The sequence below is a fragment of the Morus notabilis genome, unplaced genomic scaffold (genome assembly GCF_000414095.1).
Source record: "Morus notabilis unplaced genomic scaffold, ASM41409v2 Scaffold1341, whole genome shotgun sequence".
NCBI lineage: Eukaryota > Viridiplantae > Streptophyta > Magnoliopsida > Rosales > Moraceae > Morus > Morus notabilis.
Window position 1 is genome coordinate 102,401 of NW_010363438.1, and position 21,547 is coordinate 123,947.

The following is a 21,547-nucleotide window of genomic DNA, read 5'->3' on the forward strand; positions in this document are numbered from 1 at the left end:
TCATTGAAATATAAAATTTTCATTTTTATAAAAAATTGAGATTCAGCCTGTAAAGGTCTCATTTGGCTGAACCAGTTTTGTTCCCGAAATTGTTTTGGACTGCCTGTGCGGTTTTTGAAAAATGGCTTAAAACTTGCACTTAGAGTTAAAATGGAGTTTTGTCATAGTAACCGAAAATGTTTAAAACATCAAGGGCTATAAGTTTAAGCTTTGAAACATCAAGAAATCTCACTCTAGGATACTCATTTTTGCGTTCAAAATAACCAGAAAAATTTTTGCTCTAACCGAAAATAAGCAACTTCAACCCAACATAAACATACCACATAATGTTAATCAATCTTACCTCAAAACTCACAAAACTAACATAAAATTCACACACCCTTATTACAATACATCTTCCTCAAGAACCACAAATTTACATCCACAAATCCAAGCTTAAAGTTGACAAGAAATTAATGGAGAAGAGTTTGAGAACTTACCCTTGAAGAACTCTCTCTCTCTCTTGAAAACCTTTGAACTCCTCTAAGACTTGTTAATGGCTTGGAACTAGAAAATATAAGGAGATTTAAGAGAAATATTTCTACATTTCAAACTTTACTAAAACATGAAAAAAGAGGGGATTTAGAGTTTCTTTACCCTTGGAGGAATGCTTGTCTAGACTCCTCCTAGATCCTTTAATCTCCTTCTTCTTCTTCTTCTTCTTCTATGGTTTGTTAGTGGCTCAAGATTGGGAGAGTGGGAGAAAATATTTGAGAGAAAATGGTGTAGGGTGGCCAGCCTTGGTGTGTGGAAAAGAAGAGGAGGTGTGCAAAAATGGCCAACCTAATATTTGCACTAATGGTCTCATATTTATAGGTTTTTCTTGATCTCATCTTCGCTCTCAATTAAGCCTATCAAGCTAGCTTAATTAGCTAAATTTTGGATTCATTTCCCTTGCTTTGGGCTGGCTGGTGGAGTGCTTCAAGAAGGAAGTGTGGTAAGCATTTATGTCCAATAGTTGATTTGACACAATCCCATCACACCTTACCATGTAATCCCCTAGCACACTCAACTAGCCAATTTTGGCTCTATTTTTTCTATGCATGGCCGGCCAAAGTGGAGAAGGAGAGAGAGAAAAATAAATCCTACCCCTTGTACTTTAGTCCACTCTCTTAAGTTACCTTTGATTCAGGTAAAAATCATACTGACTGTAAAGGGTACTTAGCTGACAGGAAATTCTTGTTTCTGACGGTTCTTTTTTTTTTCTACTACTTATTTACAGTTCAACTATTAAATCCTTGTCTGCTTTGATATCACGTTAAATTCTTACTCACGTAATATCTTAAACTGTTTCAAGTCTTGAAATTAATTCTAGACTGAATAAATTCTAAATTTAACTTTTCTGCATTATATCCCGGGAATGACATTGTTTCTGACGGTGTCAACTCCCGAGCTCACATTGTACCCTTCTACTATAGGTATTTATCTTGTGACTTTAACCTAGCTGTCTAGTAATTAAGGATTTTCTCTTCTTTAAAAATGAGTGCGTTTTTTTTACACTGCTAACATCATGCTGTGTTTGGAGATTCTTGAAACATGTTCTTTTGCCTAAAAAACTCAAAAAAAGACAACTCGAGTTCCAATTTTATTCAAGTTCACGTTCTTTTAAGTTTCAACTTTATTTAATTTTACTCAACTTTATTCAAGTTACAACTTCAACTGAAGTTATAACTCAAATTCAACTCAAAAACTACACTCAAGTTACACTCCAAAAGAACAACCCCTAAAGATTCTCAAACTATACTTGTACTGAAAATTATTCCGCCTTAAAGTACGGCGAGAATTTATCGATTGAATTTACTTGATCAAAAACATGAACTTAACATGAAATCTGCTACAGAATTTAGGAATACAGATATTGATTCCATAAATCCTTCAGTCACATAATATTTTCTAGGAAAATCCTTGGCTTAAATAAATAAATTGTATTCTTTAAAGTATGAGATTTTCTCAGTCATTACACGTACCACCTCCCGACCCAAGAGGAGGCTCATGTCATTTTAAGAAAATTTTTTATCACGGTGTCATTGGGAACCTGGCAAACCCTCACTTCCCAATGATTGCACGCAACGGGTATGAACACTCTAGCCCACCATGATAAGTAAGATAAGATCAGACAATAAAATTTTAAAAGACATGATCATAAGTAAGCATAACTGGCTCATGCATATTTATTCATGTGAACTTCTAGTTGTTTTGCAAGATATAGTTCCTACTTACTGAGAAAAATCTCATTCTAGAATATTTATACTGTAGGTAAGTAACCTGCACCTAGTGCTTGATGGATTGATGACAAAGCGGCAGACGAACGGTGTGGAGATCATAGAATGGACACCGCTCGCAATTATTTTTCACATATAATTTTGCAAATTATGACTCGAACTATTTGTTAAATAGTTACGTTAAATATGATTGCTAAGCATATCTAAGTAAATAAAACTTAAGAACCAAGTATATACATACATATGCTTTGAAAGATGAATATGTTAAGGTATTAATATTTTGTTATAATCAAGAAAGCAATTCAAAATTGATGTTTACTCATAATAGTTTTTTTTGAAAAAAAATGTTTTGTAAATTTTAAAAAATTTTAGTAACTATATGTTAAAGTCAACTACAACGACGGCCACGTAGGAGGCCGTCACAAAAACAAGTTTAACTTTCAACATTAATATATATGGAAGTACTAATTTTAATTGATGAGTTCGCAGTACAGAGTAATTAAGACCCCCGTTTATTGGAGTGCAATTATAATCCTCTCTCATCTTAAAAAGACGTGTATCACAAATCACACAAGAAAATTTCATTATCCAAGTTACACTTCAACTTGATACACAAATTTATTAGAACAAAAAAAATAGTGATTTTTATAGGGACATTTATAATGCTTAAGACTTTATTTGGTAGTGAATATTAAATCCTATACTCTTTCATCAATAGTTTCCAACTCCATAGCCATAGGCACCCTTGTCGGAATCTTGTTATTTGGGTTTGTTAGACCAACAGAGGCAAACGGATTCGGCGGCATGGTTAGTTCTTCTCCGGCTTCCAACATTTGAACAACAAACTTCATGGTCGGACGACTCACTGGATGCCACTGGATACACCAAAGTCCGACTAATGCAAGTTTCTTCGCAATTTTAGAATCAGGCTCTTCTTGAATTTTGATCATAAGCTCTCCTTCTTCTAGCATATTATAGATCCACTCCGGATAGTATATTTCATCTGCATTCTCCACTTTCCAGCCACTATTGTATTTCCAACTTCCTTTTACCATTTCAAGCAATAACATCCCAAAACTATAAACATCTGACTTGTAAGATACATTTCCAAAGTTTCTTGAGAACACTTCCGGTGCAATATATCCCTTGGTCCCTCGTGCCGTAGTCATTGACACGATACTCGTGTCCTTAGAACACAATTTCGCAAGACCAAAATCGGCAATTTTTGGAATGAAGTTTCGGTCCAGCAAAATGTTTCGGGGTTTGATATCGAAATGAAGGATCCGTTGATCGCAGCCTTGGTGGAGATACTCAATTCCCTTGGCTATTCCTAAGGCAATCTGCTGCAGTTTCTCCCAGCTTAGCGAGCACTTTTTATTGCTGGCCTTGGATGATAAATACTTCTCTAGTGAACCATTTGGTAAGAACTCATAAACAAGAGCTCTTCTTAATCCATCCGCGCAATAACCAACCAAGCGAGCCACATTGACATGGTGGATCCGTCCCATTGTTGCAACTTCGTTGATGAACTCCACCCGATTTCCTCTTGTATTATTGTCTAGGACCTTCACTGCTACAAGAATGTCATTGGAAAGCTTCCCTTTAAACACTGTTCCATAAGCTCCTTGTCCTAACTTCTTCTGGAACTTATTTGTGATTCTTTTAATGTCTGCATAGGAATATCTTGATGGCTGAAAAACTCTGTATTCCTCTAGAAACTTCTCAATTCGTAGTCGGTTTTCTGCATCTTTGTCTGAAGGATACGCATAAAGAATTGCGATAACTACCATCATCAGGATAACAAATGAACCTGCTGTTGAACCTGCATAGATTTTATACTAATCTGACTCAACTAGAACCATTGTGGTACTCTGTAGCATAACTACGGATATAATCATCAAAGGCTTAAATAAGTAGACAACTCACCTGCGATCGCTTTTGATTTTTTAGATGGGCCTAGAAATTAAGTCAAAACAAATTAGTCAAGAAACATATTACATACGATCTTCGAAGTTAAAAATTGACTTTAAACACTGTTCCATAAGCTCCTTGTCCTAACTTCTTCTGGAACTTATTTGTGATTCTTTTAATGTCTGCATAGGAATATCTTGATGGCTGAAAAACTCTGTATTCCTCTAGAAACTTCTCAATTCGTAGTCGGTTTTCTGCATCTTTGTCTGAAGGATACGCATAAAGAATTGCGATAACTACCATCATCAGGATAACAAATGAACCTGCTGTTGAACCTGCATAGATTTTATACAAATCTGACTCAACTAGAACCATTGTGGTTCTCTGTAGCATAACTTCGGATATAATCATCAAAGGCTTAAATAAGTTGACAACACTTTTGATTTTTTAGATGGGCCTAGAAATTAAGTCAAAAAAATTAGTTAAGTAACATATTACAAACGATCTTCGAAGTTAAAAATTTAAGTTCTACGTTCTAGGGATGCTTGATTAAGAGAGCAGATATTGAAATGAATAATTTTATTGTTCTTCAAGGTGAAAGTTAGAAAGCGCTTACCTTTTCTTTGTTGGACTCTATTTTGACATTTGAATTCCTGTCCAGAGCCATTTTCGTTCTTGTGTTGTTCTTCATAATACCATGTCAATGAAAATGGACCCATGAGTTTGCTCATGTCATTAGGATCAACTGGTGCGCCAAAGTCGTACATCTTGCTACAAGAAACGAACTGCCGGTAGTACTCAATATGGCTATTGGAAAAAACGGCACAAATGCTATGGCTATGCCCACCAGGACGGCAGGGTATCCCTGAACGAGATGGTTGTGAAGGGCAATTCAGTAGCGTAACGTGAGAGAACCCGTGAGTGAATCGAAAAGGAGAACTTGACAGATTGATGAATTCTAAGCCGGGGTTTTTACGAGACCATTGATCATCTGGGATGTATACTCCAATTTTTTGTGAATGATAATCTATACCAGATACATAAAAATTAATTGGAACAAACGGCAGATGAAGCACCGTCTCGTTCTTACTAGTGCAAAATAGATCAAGGTCAGTGCGGCAATAGCTCTTAGGCTGGCTGTCTCTGAGTCTGAATGGGAATTTAATAGGTATCAATTGTTTCCCACACCATGATGATTTTGTGCGATCATCTTGGCTTGCTACTATGACTTTAACAATATTGACTATCAAGACGAAAAGGTGAAGAGAAGATATGGCCATTTGTGACGAACCGGAAATCTCTGCCATTGCAGACCAGAATTCAGACTGCTTCTTAGGTAGCCTGTCTTTTATGTGTTGTAAATTAATTTAGTTATAAAAACCTTACCCGCATCCAAAAAAAATGAAACTAAAGTAAGAAATTTGTGGAAAGAACGGGCTTGAGAATGACTTAAATTGACTCTTTTTTATTTTTTATTTTTGTTCCAAAACAGATGATGACTTGTGTGGTCATGGCAAGTAGCGTGTAGGATGGATAACAAGTCAGGAGCAACCATCAAACTTAATAAATGGTCGATTAAGATTCTCCATATAGAAAAGAACAAAAAACTGAAACTGCCAAAGTGCAACAAGTTTTAACTGCAGTTAACAGTGTAAAGGGTAAAATAAACGCAAGTTCCACATTACTATTAAATAGTTATGAGTACTATCACTTGAGCTTCATATTGCTGAAGTTGTGTGGCAGATAAAGTGCAACCAAATGGAGATGAGCGGAAGAGTACCCTTGTTTTTCCGATTCGTAGCCCACCTAGTTGTTCTGATCATCATACTCCACAAAACAAGCTATGCCGGCCATAATAAGCAAAATTGTCCACCTTCTTCCTGTGGCAACCTCAATCGCATTAGCCACCCTTTCCGTCTTACAACCGATCCTCAAGACTGCGGAGATCAAAGGTACGAGCTCTCATGCGAGAACAGCCTTCCGTTCTTATACTTGCGTATGCCTTACACACATGAAAGCAGATATTACAAGTACCATGTACAGGCAATCAATTACGAAAACTCTACAATTAGAGTTGTTGATCCCGATCTTCGTAAGGATGATTGCTCCTCCATCCCTAAAATTTCCATTAGCAAAGACGACATTTTGTTCGAAAATAAATTTGAAACAAAAATCAAGTATAATCGCGTTGCTCATGGTTGTTGGTCGCTGGAGTTCCCGCTCGATTACAATCTTATAGAGACTGTACTATTCTTGGCATGTGAAAAGCCGACGAATAGTTCTCGTCTTTATAATTGGATTGACAGAACTCCTCGCGTCAATAACAACTCCGCTTCGTCGCAATCCAAAAGGCTATACTCCTACGTTGTTGTCAATGGAAATTTAAGTTTCTCAGATTTGGAAGAATCATGCCGAATAGATGCAGTGACTTTGATAAGGAGAGGAAAGAATCTCAACACAAGTTCCTATAGAGGTATCCACAATGAACTTGTTTACGGGTTTGAGCTTTCATGGTTACCGGGCTTGGAAATGGAGAGTTTTATAGACGGATACATTATGACTTGCTACGTCGATGAAGACTTCAACAAGGTCCGATGCCTCACTCACTGCGGTAAGGCTTCCACTTTTATTTTATTTTTATTAATTAGTAAAGATGCAATATAGAGATCTATTATAAATCAAGTAAAAAAAACAAGTGTTTTTATTTATTCTGATTTGTCTCCAATAGAAAAGGAAACCAACATATAAAAGAGTTCCTGTTTTAATGAAAATTTTCTATATATTATCGTGAAAAGAAAAATCAGTGACCCTTTGTTTTGTTTGTTTTTTCTTTTTCTTTTTCTTTTTCTTCCTACCTTCCTTCCTTCTACTTCTTCTTCTTCTTCTTCTTCTTCTTGCAATAGGACGTTTCCACGTGCCAGTAAGAAAATTCCTTGGTAAGATCATTTATCTTGTGTCCATAGCGTGAACTTTCATTGAGAATCATGATCTAACACTACTTTGCTCAGAGAAGATGATGACTTGAGAAAGCAAAGGCTTTAATTTAGACTACTTTTCATAATTTCAATTTATGGGTGACTTTATGAAAAACAATAAAATAAAAGAAAAATACCTAAACCACCCCATGTGTTTTGCATAAATATCCTTTTCACTTCTTTTATTATTCAAATGCACAAAACATTATATGTGTCTGTAAATGAGCGCTTGTAAAATAAGTAACAAAATACCCCTGGAGAAATTAAATTGTTTCCCATTACACTATCTAAAAGTAAAGTAACACTAGAAAGGGAATGAATGACCCTTAATTCTACTACTTTATTTTTCTTTCTAATCCAATTACGTTTCCCATTACATTCTTTTATGGTTTGATAAATGCACCTTAATTTTGAAAGACTTAGAAAAGAAACACAATATCACGCGTCCACATTCGTATATGTATGTATGTATGTAATTCTTTCAATAGTTTTTTTTTGAACAAATTGTTCATAATTGTTTTCGTAAATTTACAGAGATACTAATACCATCGAGAATCATGGCTGCCATGCTTGTGATTTCCTTTTTGATATACAAGTGGAAAAGTCGGCATCTATCGGTATATGACGGCATAGAGGAATTTCTCCAAAGCTATAGTGATTTGATACCTGTAAGATACTCTTCATGGGACATTAGAAAGATGTCCGGAGGCTTCAAGGATAAATTAGGCGAGGGAGGCTTTGGGTCTGTATACAAACAAGGGAATGCTTTCTAATGGTCGCCCTCGTAGCAATAAAAGTGTTGGCCGGTAAATCCAAGGCAAACGGGCAAGACTTCATCAATGAGGTTTCTACTATCGGAAGGATTCACCATGTCAACGTCGTGCAGCTAATCGGTTTCTATGTTGAGGGATCAAAGCGAGCTCTTATTTACGAATTCATGCCTAATGGATCTCTAGACAAGTCCATTTTCCCAAAATCAGGAATAACTAATTATTCCATAGATTCCAAGAAAATATTTGAGATTTCACTCGGCATATTGCTCGTGGAATTGAGTATCTTCATCGAGGATGTAACATGCGAATTCTGCATTTTGATATTAAGCCTCACAACATTCTCTTGGATGAGAACTTTATTCCCAAGATTTCAGATTTTGGACTAGCAAAAATGTGCCCACTAGAAGATAGTCTAGTGTCTTTAACTGCGGCAAGAGGAACATTCGGATACATTGCTCCAGAGTTATTTTACAAAAACATTGGAGGAGTCTCTTACAAAGCTGATGTCTACAGTTTCGGAATGTTGTTAATGGAAATGGCAAATAAAAGAAAAAATTTTAAATGCAAATGCTGAGGATTCAAGCCAAATTTACTTTCCTTCATGGATATATGATCAATTTAGAAAAGGAAAAGACATGGAAGTGGCGGACGCAACAGAGGAGGAATCAAGAACAACAAAGAAGATGATCATAGTAGCATTGTGGTGCATACAACTGAAGCCTTGTGATCGTCCTTCAACGAACAGAGTCATAGAAATGCTCGAAGTCGAGCTTGAATCCCTACAAATGCCGCCAAAGCCTTACCTATATCCACAAGAGGAAGAACAAGAGAAGCACAACGTTGAGGATGCTGCGGAAAAATCATCTTCATCAACATTATCATAATAGAATTCTAAAGAGCCGAGCTTGGTCTCAAATGCCCACTAAGAAAAGTAGGTAAGAACCCTATCTATTAGTGCATGTTATAATCCTCTGTATTTTCAGCCAAAAATAAAAAATAAAAAAAATTTGTAGTCCTCTGTAGTCCTCTGTCTATTTAATTTGTTTAGTCTATCCTTATGGTTTACTTATAATATTGATTAATCATATATACAAATTACAATCGTTTCAGGTCTTCCACAATACCTTCTTTAGCAAATTGGTGTGTCATGAAAGCCAGGTAGAGAGCGTTGCTACAAGAATTGGCCCTTGATTTTATTTTTATACGTATCAAAAAAATGTCAATTTATGCTACAAGAATTGGTCCATGATTTTATTACGTATCAACAACATTTCAATAAATTGACCTTATGTTGGAATGGGTCTTGTATTAAGGATGAAAATTTTACCGCGGGTATGGGTGGATCCAAAAATAGCACGGGCTAAAAAACTTAAGGAGGCTTTGAATGGCCTTGTTCAAGAGATACGGACAAAGCAAGTTGTGAGTGGATCCAAAAATAGCACGATAGGCTTAAGTAAGCCATCAGATTTCCCATGTTTCATTCAAGCCCAATTTTGAGACCATTGGAATTCTTTGTGGAGCTGATAAGCCTTTGTTTTCCTCATCAATGAGCTGCAAATTCATTCAATTGGAGCAGTACAAGTCAAAAACGTTTTTGGAAGATTGAATGCTGAAAGGTGCATGAATTCTGGATGGAATATGGAGGCGGCCTGAATAATTAAAGGGGTTTAGTGTTGTTAATGGCCTGATTTGTCTTTAATTCTAGTGTCTTTTCTTAAGCTTGAGACTTATCATTTTCTGGAGTTATAAATGTTTGTATTGGAGCTATCTTTATAAATAACTGTGAGCTTGTAAGCATCAGACATCTTTGATACTTGTTCTTTTCAATAGAGTGAGGATTTCAGTTCTGTCTTGTGTTCTTCATTGAACTTTTCTAAACTTATCAAGGTTTGATCATCCTTGTGGCGTTTTCAACACTTGGGTTCTTGTTTCTTCGATTCAAGGGTTTAAGTGGATGACTAAACTCTAATTTTAGCTTTCTTGGGGTTCAAATACCATTTGTTCGTGGGTTCTAAGGTATAAATCCTTGTGGGTTCGCATCATCTAGATTGTGGGAAACGTGTAGTTAATATGGTTTATTATCTGTTAATTAATCTGACCCAAACCAAGTATTGCTTGCGTTTGTAGTTATTGGTCATAGACAAATTTTTTTTTAAAATTTTTACATTATTTTAGGAAGAAATAAGGGGAGAAGAAGAAGGAGGAGGAGGAGGAGGATTGTCTTGAAAAGTTGTTTTTGTCTTTTTAGTCCAAAAGCTAGTTTTGAGCACGTTTGGATGGACATTTTTAAAATGCTCAGAGTAGAGCGTATGAACCAACGCTGGCTCGGCGAAAGGTTGAAGAAGGCAGCAGAAGCTGAGAAAGGAAGAGAAGAAATAGAAAAGTTTAGACCTAATAAGCGGCTTCTTAATGATACATTTTGTTAAAGCAAATTATGCGTTTTTCTGAGTTGGATTCTATTTAGTTGAATTGTTAAAAGTCCATTAATTTAATTGTTTTTCATGTGAACTGAGTTAAGGAAATCTTAAATGACTTTTTGGTTGCATTGTTATAGTTGAACCAAACAATATTCAATTTGAATTGTGCCTAAAGATTTAAATAAGTGTTTGATTTAAAAATAAAAAGGGGTCATTCAAACCACTAACCATGATTTGGATTGTTGATTTTAGAGTTTACTATCCCCTAAAATCACAATCTGAATTGTTTTGAGCAGTTCAAATATTTTTTGTTTTTTTCTTTTTCAACTCTAAACCATAACTTCTTCGTTCCAACTTCAACGGAGATAATTTTTTCTATGTGCTCATAAATTCATAATTGGGAGAAAAACAAATCTCCATCCATATTGCATTTATAAATATGTCATTTACAATGAGGTTTTATAAATTTGTTGCAGAATTCTAATGACAGTTTTCAACAATCTATCCAAACACAATTCAAATTTTATTCCCAATTCAAATTATAATTCATTTGCGTATCCAAATACTAGTTCAAATCACAATTCAAATTACCATAATTGAGATTCTATAATTCAAACTAAATCATTACAACTCGAAAGGCGAATTAGCAGCCTGGATTTATTCCCAACAGGAAAAAAACATTATTTTTATTAGGAAAAATCGTTATTTTCTCAACCAAAATGGTCGAACAATCATTATCATTATCATTATTATTATTGATGTTACTGGCCTGGATATTTTGTTGAACAAATATTCTGCATTACACATCATAATTCACAGGAGAAAAAGTTAAGGAGTGGTCAAATTCAGGCTGAAATCCCAGAGTTTCTTTGCCAAATCCATGTCCCTCCCCTCTGAGCTTGCCTTGGAAACATTACTATCAACAAAATATTCACCGCTCACACCTTTCACCTGTGGATGTAATGCCACATAGCACGTTGTAGCGGCTCCCTACAGTAATTATAACACATAATTCAACAAAGTTATTACATTTTTTTTTTTTTTTTTACTATTCTACTAGGCTAATGAAGCATATTTTAGTGGCTAACCTGGTGAACATTTTTCATAGTAAATCTGATTAGTGTTTTGAGAATAGCTGTACCAAACCAAAAATGAAACTGCAATATTAGTGGATAATAATTCAGTATTATTCTGGTGAAGTGCTTTTGCACTTGAAAAACTTTTTTTCTCTCTCTCTCTCTCTCTTGAATGTTTTGTCTCGGAAAAGGCGTCTTACCAATGAAAATACCATGGTGGCGAGTAATGTTGGTGGTGGCAACTCCTCCTGGGTGAAGTGAATTTGCAGTTATATTCACCGCTTCTTCCTGAACCATATATATATATATATATAATATGCATAGTTTGAAGTTTTAATGACAACAGACTAATTTTTAGTAATTCATTAATTTGGCTTTATGATGGAGAAACTAAAGCCTTGGTACGTTATACCTTTAGACGTCTTGCAAGCTCATTAGCATGCAAAATGTTAGCAAGCTTCGATTCCATATGGGCTAGCCATAGCTTTCCAAACCTGTTATTTTCGTATATAAAAGGGTTAATCCATATAGTACGCAAGAAAAATATATAATTTTTCCCCTAAAAATTATAGAAAAAATAGATATTTCATGAATAATACTGATAACAGGGTCAATATGAGAGAGAATAGAGATAGAAGAATAGACTCAAGGAAGCGAAGAAAAGCCAATGGAGAGAGAAACACAGAGAGAGAAATAGAAAACCTAAGAAAGATAAACCAGTGATTCCAAATTTCTAATATTCATTCACTATTGCCTGAATTGAAATCACAATGCTATTATATTTATAGGCAAATGATCAAGCAAAGAAATAGAAAAACAAAACCATAACAAAAACTAACCAAAACAAAATAAGAAAAACTTGATTTATGGGAAACTTAACCTATTTTCATAATAACATAAATTCTTAATTAAATAGAATCTTAAATATTAAAATAATTGGTGTGATCTCTAATAATACCAGTTTTGATTATTAGTACTCTTTATTTCACAATCACAAATTCCAGTGATCACATTAGATTATTGTGCAAGTTGTTATTGTAAAATGAAAAATAATAATCAAAACTAGTAATATTCATGAATTGTCTTTTTTTTATATATAAATAATTTGCAAGTTGTTGTTGTGTATAATTTGTTGACTGTTGATAATTATAAAAATGACTCTCAAATCTAATGACACATAAAAAAATCAAATTCAAAGGTATTCATGAAATATTTTTAGTGCAATTATTCACATGGTACCAGTAATCACATTAGATTATTATGCAAGTTGTTATTGTGAAATGAAAAATAATAATCAAAACTAGTAATATTCATGAAATGTCTTTTTTTTATATAAATAATTTGCAAGTTGTTGTTGTGTATAATTTGTTGACTGTTAGTAATTATAAAAATGACTCTCAAGTCTAATGACACATAAAAAAATCAAATTCAATCGTATTCATGAAATTTTTTTAGTGCAATTATTCACGTGGTTCCAGTAATCACATTAGATTATTATGCAAGTTGTTATTGTTAAAATGAAAAATAATAATCAAAACTAGTAATATTCATGAAATGTCTTTTTTTATATAAATAATTTGCAAGTTGTTGTTGTGTATAATTTGTTGACTGTTAGTAATTATAAAAATGACTCTCAAGTCTAATGAGACATAAAAAATCAAATTCAATGGTATTCATGAAATGTTTTTAGTTCAATTATTCACGTGGTTCCAGTAATCACATTAGATTATTATGCAAGTTGTTATTGTGAAATGAAAAATAATAATCAAAACTAGTAATATCATGAAATGTCTTTCTTTTATATAAATAATTTGCAAGTTGTTGATGTTGTTGTTGTGTATAATTTGTTGACTGTTGGTAATTATAAAAATGACTCTCAAGTCTAATGACACATAAAAAATCAAATTCAATCGTATTCATGAAATTTTTTTAGTGCAATTATAAAGAAATTAATATAAAAAAGCACAATATGAAAAGCACAATACGTGTCACTTTCAATTATAAGCACAAGTACGAATGATAAACATGTGTTTTTGTTCATTGAAGACAATCTGATATTTTGTACAATAATAATCACGGATTTTTTATGGTATTCCTTTCTTTTTAAGAATATCAATGCTTTTTACTTTTTAATTATTAAATTTATATTAAAATTTATTTATTTTACATATTTTTTTAATTTAATGTATTTTAACTTAATGTATTTTAACTAAATTTAATAACTAAAAAAATAAAGAACACCGACATTTAAAAAAAAAAAAAAAGAAGAAAAGAGAAACTCCTTAATTAGCTAATAGTAAGAAATGGGTTATTGTAGTTGTACTTTTTTTGTAATCTACTGTGGTTGTAGTTGTACCTGATCAAAATTGTTACCTTTTTCAAAAAAAAAAATAAAAAATAAAATAAATGTGTTACCCAGAAGGATCGTTAATTTTTTCGAATCGGATTCCTTCACGGCAAGTTAAGCGGTGAGCTGCTGAAGAGACGTTTACAATTCTTCCTTCTTTTCCACTTTCACTTGTTGTTTTCTTCATTTTGTCCAATAAAAGATTTGTGAGGAGAAAATGACCTAGCAGATAAGGAAAAGGAAAAAAAAATTATAATCACATATAATGCAGATTTTTAGAGTGCTTCTTTAAATTACTTGCACTAGAATGGAAAATGTTGCAGCACTAATCGGAACACCACAATCATCTTATTATAATCTAAAATTATTCGCATGAAACCTTGTAACAATTTGCAGATATTCTCTTAGGAAAATTTTTAAACCCATATTCATAATCTTTAATTTGAGAATAATTTCATCACTAACCACAAAAAATGGACAATGTTATCATTATTTTTGGTATATTTGCAAAATAAGTACCTAAATGGTTTGTTGCAAACTGTAGCTCGATGTTGTCTTTGGAAAGCTTGAAGTTGGGAATTGTTATTCCTGCATTGTTTCTTTACAAAAAAAAAAAAAGACACCCAAAGTGATCGTATACTTGTCATATAAATTTCTTGAATATAAGCTTACAAGACTGATTCAAAGAATTAGTTCCACCTGCTTTTCAATCCAATTCTTACATTAAGATATTGAGAGGAAGGCCAGAGGAATGGAAATCTGATGCAAATTTCCTCACAGAAGAAAATGAACTGAGATCCAATTCCATAACATCAACTTTAGCAGTGGGGATTTCCTTAAGTATTGCTTCTTTGACATCTCTACCAGCAGACACATTTCTTACAGCCATTATCACGTGGACACCGCGCAACGCAAGAACTCGTGTCGTTTCGGCGCCAATCCCGCTAGATGCTCCTGTGATCACATCATGAACAATCCATCTTCATATGATAGACCATAAAATTTACTAACTTGTTTGTTCACTTTACCTCTATGATGCAACACAAAACATGAATTGGGACTAATATTTTAAACCTGTAACTATGGCGGTAAGACCGGTCCCGTCAATCCCTTGAGTAACTTTCTCTGCAGTTGAAGATGACGAGAACCCAGATGACCCATTTCTAAACGGCCACATTGGTTCTTTGTTTAATTGCTTCTATGAATGTCTAAAATAAATCTCTCACTCAACAATTCAATTCAATTCAATTTAAAGGATTAGTGTTGTTAAAAGTCAATTGTTAAAGATATTAATAATTGACTTATTACTTATTTTTACATTCACATCAATTATCAATTTAGGAGCTGAAGATGAACACCTACATCAATAATCACGTTCTTAGCGGTTCTTTATTAATCACTAATAGTTAATTAGTTTGGTCAACTTAGTGCACTAACTTTCTAGATACGTGACGTAGCATATCTTATCATATATGAAATAGACGGTTTGCTTAATTGTGGGAAAGTGATGAGTGAGTTTTACTCGCTCATTTGGTATCGTTTTATACTTAATATCTAGTTGGTTTCGAGGTTTTTGTTAGTTTTTATGTGTTTTCGTTCTTTGTTTGAAGGATAGGTGGAAGTCTATGATTTAGAAGGTTTTGGACAAATTTCGGTGGAAAAAGACAGCAATCATAGCGCTTAGGCGCCAATCTGTAGCGTCTTGGCGCTGAGTTATACGGAATCAGCAATTTGGGCAGAACTGGTGGCGCTTTGGCGCCAGTTTGTAGCACCGCGGTGCTGAAATCCGGCAGAATGGGCAGCGCTTAGGTGCCCATTACAGCGCCGCAGTGCCCAGGAGTTTGACACAACAGCGCCACAGCGCTAGAAACTTAGCGCCGCAGCACTACGACGCGAGAAATTACGCGTTTTGAAGGCCAATCGCGAGAAAATTGACCCGTTAACGCTCCGAAACATATAAATAGATGATTCTAGGGCAATTAGAAGAGACTTTTAGACTGTGGAATGACGGCTGGCTTTTGAGAGAGTATTCAAGAGAAGAAAAGGAGAATTGGGACGGAGAAGAAGAACGGCTCAAATCCGGAGACGGAGACGCTTCAATTCAACTCTAAACTAGTTCTTTTCTTTCCTTTCCAATGATTAAGACTTTGTTTAGGAATTTATTTTGTTTAGAGATGAACTAATTCCTTTTTCTAGGGCTACGATGTAGCCGGATTATGAATGTTCGAATTCTCAATCTTCTTTTTAAGTAATTGATGTTTAATCCATATATGTTGAGTATTTCAATTTATTCTTAATGCTTGTGATTGTTTGGCCAACTATTACATGATTTTGTATTTGATTTGAGATTGAGAGGTGATAATTGAATAAGCTCTTAATTGAAATACCATGAGTTGTTCATAGGATAGAGATATATATGATGCTTATGCAGTTCTTTTGAATTTCTTGCACTTAATGATTTTCAACAGGTTTAGAAGTCTGATAGAGATGTAGATTTTACTTGTTGAATTAATATTATTGTTGCTTGAGAAAGAATAATAATTGCTTTAGAGAAATTGCTGTCAGTATAGGATTGAATGTTAATTTTCTTGAATTATGGGAATTTGAACATGATTAATTTGGTGAAATCGGAAACCCTAGAATCTTAATCTATTGAATTTTCATCCATTGCTAGCATTGTTTAATTTATTTAATTGTTTTAGTTTTACTTTACTTAATTTTATAAACTCTCTTTACAAGTATTCAAATAAAATTAGGGTTAATATAATTTCTTTGTTTTTACTAATATCGATACCAAATAACTCTAGATTTACTTTGAATTTTATTTTGTTATTTATTTTCTTGTTCTTGTTTAGTGCTCTGCAGGAGTTTACTTTACCTGCATGCAAAAGCTTGGGAGCAACAATCTACTACCTCTGGATTTAGAAATTGAGCGTACCTGTCGAAGAAACCGAAGAGAGAAGAGAGAAGCTGTCATCAGTTGCCAGAAGTGATGGCTAATCCTGAAGGAGAAATAAATGGGAATAATCAACCACTGAACAATCCACCGGTGGTCAATCAGCCAATGGCTTTGCGAGATTATGCATTGCCACCAACCGGTGTTCAATTAGTGATCAGGAAGCCTGCTATTCAAGCGAATAATTTTGAATTGAAGTCGGTGATGTTACAGATGATTCAAGCAATCCAATTTAATGGATTGCCGAATGAAGATCCTAATGCTCACATCATAAATTTCTTGGAGATTTGCGATACTGTCAAATACAATGGAGTTAATGATGAAGCTCTTCGCCTTCGTTTGTTTCCTTTCTCTTTGAGAGATAAAGCAAAAAGTTGGTTGAACTCACTGCCGCCAAATTCGATCACTAGTTGGGAAGACTTAGTTCAGAAGTTCCTTTCTAAGTTTTTCCCACCGGCTAAAACAGTGAAAATGTGCATCGAGATCAACAATTTTGCTCAATATGAAGGTGAAACTCTATATGAAGCATGGGAGAGATACAAGGAGCTGATGAGAAGATGTCTTCATCATGGTCTACCTAAATGGATGCAAGTCCATAATTTTTATAATGGATTGAGTGGCACTACAAGAACTCTAATTGATGTATCTGCAGGAGGAGCGTTAATGAAGAAAACTGAAGATGAGGCATATGAGTTGCTAGAAGATATGGCAACCAATAATTACCAGTGGCCTAGTGAAAGAAGCATACCAAAGAAGATAGCTGGACTACATGAAGTTGAGGCCATCACTAATTTGACTGCCCAAATTGCTTCTCTGTCCAAACTTACAGAGTACTCAATTGACAGCCAATGCCATCCAAACATCCTCTCCAGTGTGTGAGTTTTGCAGCGGATCTCATCAAGGTTCTGAATGTCAAGCTGACAACCCTTTTGCATAGGTACAAATGGAGCAGGCTTAATATGTGAGAAATTTTAATAGGCAACAGAACAAGCCTTACTCCAACAGGTTTAATCAAGGATGGCGTAATCACCCAAACTTATCTTGGAGAAACACTCAAAATGTGTTGTAGCCCGAACAGAGCAACCCACCACAAGAGGAGAGGGTGAATCTAGAAGATGCAATAGCTCAATTGGCTACCTCTCACATGCAATTTATGAATGAAACCAGGACAAATTTTCAGAATCAATCGGCTCAGATCAGAAGCTTAGAGGTGCAAATTGGTCAATTGGCTAGCATGTTAAATGATCGTCAACAAGGTAATTTGCCAAGTACAACGGTGGTGAATCCAACAGAGCAATGCAAGGCCATTACTTTGAGAAGTGGAAAAGAATTAAATACACTCCCAGAGCCTAAGAAGTCTAGCAAAAGTAGTGAAGAGGCTTCGTCACCCAAAGATACTCAATCTTTAGAGAAGAGTGGTGAAATTCCTACAGCTCAACAACCTTTGCTGGTGGAGCCATCACGAAGGATCCCATTTCCTCAACGCCTTCGGAAGAGTAAGCTTGATAAACAATTTTCAAAGTTTCTAGACATCTTTAAGAAATTGCACATAAACATCCCATTCGCCGAAGCTCTTGAACAAATGCCGAGCTATGTGAAGTTTATGAAAGACCTCTTGTCAAACAAGAGGAAACTTGAGGATTATGAAACAGTTACACTTACTGAAGAGTGCAGTGCCATCTTGCAAAGGAAGTTGCCTCAGAAGCTCAAAGATCCAAGGAGTTTTACCATCCCTTGTTCTATTGGAAATTCTATTTTTGAAAAGGCACTATGCGATTTAGGTGCAAGCATTAATTTAATGTCTTTGTCAATTTTCAAGAAACTTGGGCTCTCATTGATGTGCAAAAGGGTGAACTTCGCCTAAGAGTACAATAGGAGGAGGTGATTTTCAATGTATTTAATGCTCCCAAATACCCGCAAGCTAGTGATAGTTGTTTTAGAATTGAAATAATTAACACCTTGGTCACTGAGCATCTTGGCCAACCTCAAGTGCCTTTGGAAGCTTGTCTAATTTATCCAGAAACTATTGCAATAGAAGATCATAAAGCTATGGAATTTGTGCACTGAATGGATTCTTTCGGACCTAACAATCGGAGGTACTTTGAAGTTGTGGGACGAGGCCCATCACGCCCTCTTCCATCAATTGAGAAACCACAGCTGCTTATTGAGATGGATGAGTTCCGTAATGATGCATATGAGAAAGTCAAGATTTACAAGGAGCGAACTAAGGCTTGGCATGATAAGCACATCTCAAGAAAAGAGTTCAGGCCGGGCCAACAAGTGTTGCTATATAATTCAAGGTTGCGTTTATTTCCAGGAAAGCTCAAGTCCAGATGGTCAGGGCCATTTACAGTGGTGAGAGTATTTTCCTATGGAGCAGTTGAAGTTACTCATGATGCAAAAGGAACGTTCAAAGTCAACAGACAACGTTTGAAGCAATATATTAATGGTGGCTTTGATCAAAAGAAGACCAACATTCTCTTGAACTCACCATGAGAAGCAAGACGTCGGGCTGATGACGTTAAACCAAGCGCTTCCCGGGAGGCAACCCGAGCCTTCTAACATCTTTTATTTATTATTATTATTATTATTATTATTATTATTATTATTATTATTGTTATTAGTTTATTCTTAGTTTACTTATTATGTTTTAAATTGATTGATAGGTTAATAAACAAGTTTGGGGGTTGCTCTAAGAATTTACAATTGAAATGAAGCTCAAGAATGCATGAAAGCATGGATTGGGCAGCAGCAGTGGCGTTTTGGCGCCCATCTGAGCGCTTTGGCGCTCAAAATAGAGTGTTTCAGGGACAGAGCACGTAGCGCCTTGGCGCTACCTCCAAAAAAAAAAAATCTTGCAACTTCCGCACCTCCTCTTGCACCCAATGAAGACACTGACTGACAACTACTCAGGGAAGTCCTCTGCACTCTTGTTTTACTTTTCCATTGAGGACAATGTTAGTTTTAAGTTTAGGGGAGTTAACTATCTCATTATATGTCGTTTAATTCAAAAAAAAAAAAAACCTTGAGCTTTGGTTCGGCTTGTTTCACCCCAGCCGATGATGAGACAACGATTGAACTTAACTATGGCTTTTGGGAGACAATGAATAATTGGATTGTTTGTGTGCTTGACTTGTTTGTTGGTTTTACTCTACTTATGATTTCCTTACATTGTTGAGCACATAATTAAGAGCACTTGACCATGTTGTGAACTTAGAGAAAGTTTATGTGATTTTCATGTTTCTGGGGATCTCACCGGATTCTAGAACTTGTTTGATTATCACTCGAGGCGAAATCCCAGGCAATTTATCACTAACGAAATGATTTAGGCCATTTTTGGATCGTTTGAACCGTTTGAGCTTACCCTGTTACAATAATATCCCTAGTCACCTCTTTGAGCCTGTTTAAACTTTTCTTTGTCATCCACATTATAAGCCTAGCCTTTAAATAAATCCTATCATTCACCCTTTCCCTTGAGCTTGTTGATTATTCTAGGATGCACGTTGAGTTGTGTTTAGAATTGGGAGGTGTATGGATATTTTCTATATTCTGTTTGTTGTCTCCAATGAAATTCTGTATCTGTCGTTTAATTCCAAAAAAAATGAAAAAAAAATGAAAAAAAAGAGAAAGAAATAAAGAGTGGAGACAAGAATGTTGATGGCAAATGGCGGATATATTTGAGAGATTGAATTAGAAGTTCTACAAGAAGATCCTAAAGTAATTGATGAGTTTAGGGAATTCAGAGCCTCATTGATATCCGTTTATCCTACCTTAATCCCTAGCCATTCAATTCAAGCTTAATAAAGTCCTATTTGTAATGACTGAGAAAATTTCAGACCTTAAATAATACAATTCATGTATTTTTAAGCCAAGGATTTTCTTAGAAAATATTAAGTTATATTGTGAATGGAGGATTTATGGAATTAATATATGTATTCCTAAATTCTATAGCAAATTTCATGTTAAGTTCATGTTTCGATCAAGTAAATTCGATCGATAAATTCTCGCCGTATTTTAAGGCGGAATAATTTTCAGTACAAGTATAGTTTGAGAATCTTAATTTCAAGAATCTCCAAGCACAGCACGATGTTAGCGGCGTATAAAAAAAATGCACTGACATTTTAAAAGAAGAAAAAAATCCTTAATTGCCAGACAGTTAGGTTAAAGTCACAAGATAAATACCTATAGTAGATGGGTACAATATGAGCTCGGGAGTTGACACTGTCAGAAACGTCATTCTCGGGATAGAATGCAGAAAAGTAAAATTTAGAATTTGTTCAGTCTAAAATTAATTTCAAGACTTGAAACAGTTTAAAATATTACGCGAGTAAGAATATAAAACAATATTGAATTATTCAGAAATTAATATTGGACTGTAAGTAGTAGATTAACTTACGTGAGCTAAACTAATTACCTCTAATTAGTATAAATTTAATCTGTTTAGAGGAAATAATTGAGGATAAGATCAAGCACGTAATCTTGCCTTAATCAGATACTTTATATAGTGAAATTTTTAGGGTTCTTGCACTTTCTTTCTCTTATTCTCGCTCATTCTCTCTCTCCTCTCACGTTCTCTCTCACACAAACCATCAATGGCCAAATACTCAAGTTAAGATTCCGACCTCCATTTTTGACCCCGCCGGTGTCAATAGAAAGATCTCGACGAGCTGAGTTCAACGACATGCGGCACGACCTCCAACCCCGCCGGAATCAGCCGCAATCGCCGGCGGAAGTTCCGAAAATACCAATTTCTTCCCGTCGTGATATCTCCGTCATCCGACCTCCGATTGAGATGATTTCAGTCCCTATGGACTCAGTGCAGCGAGACGAA

General features: G+C 34.9%; 3 protein-coding genes, 1 non-coding gene and 1 pseudogene across 4 annotated transcripts; 2 read left to right on the top strand and 3 right to left on the bottom strand.

Moving 5' to 3' along the window:
* Window positions 1-2,959: 2,959 nt before the first annotated feature.
* On the bottom strand, window positions 2,960-5,479 carry LOC21387835 (rust resistance kinase Lr10). The gene is made up of 3 exons (XM_024169629.1): window positions 4,789-5,479; window positions 4,188-4,217; window positions 2,960-4,083 (listed from the first exon to the last, which is right to left on the bottom strand). The coding sequence occupies exons 1-3, from the start codon at window positions 5,477-5,479 to the stop codon at window positions 2,960-2,962; spliced, it is 1,845 nt and encodes a 614-aa protein (XP_024025397.1).
* A 451-nt stretch (window positions 5,480-5,930) lies between these two features.
* LOC21387836 lies at window positions 5,931-8,804 on the top strand (annotated as a pseudogene).
* Window positions 8,805-11,165: 2,361 nt separating this feature from the next.
* Window positions 11,166-14,937, bottom strand: LOC21387838 (short-chain dehydrogenase TIC 32, chloroplastic). Its single transcript, XM_010104365.2, has 8 exons — window positions 14,835-14,937; window positions 14,483-14,714; window positions 14,280-14,359; window positions 13,829-13,982; window positions 11,826-11,907; window positions 11,614-11,701; window positions 11,426-11,472; window positions 11,166-11,327 (listed from the first exon to the last, which is right to left on the bottom strand). The coding sequence occupies exons 1-8, from the start codon at window positions 14,935-14,937 to the stop codon at window positions 11,166-11,168; spliced, it is 948 nt and encodes a 315-aa protein (XP_010102667.2).
* Window positions 14,938-16,752: 1,815 nt separating this feature from the next.
* On the top strand, window positions 16,753-18,580 carry LOC112092750. Its single transcript, XM_024169630.1, has 2 exons — window positions 16,753-17,589; window positions 17,786-18,580. The coding sequence occupies exons 1-2, from the start codon at window positions 16,753-16,755 to the stop codon at window positions 18,578-18,580; spliced, it is 1,632 nt and encodes a 543-aa protein (XP_024025398.1).
* LOC112092752 lies at window positions 17,185-17,291 on the bottom strand. The gene has a single exon (XR_002902733.1). It is a non-coding gene; the product is annotated as a small nucleolar RNA R71 (small nucleolar RNA).
* Window positions 18,581-21,547: the final 2,967 nt, after the last annotated feature.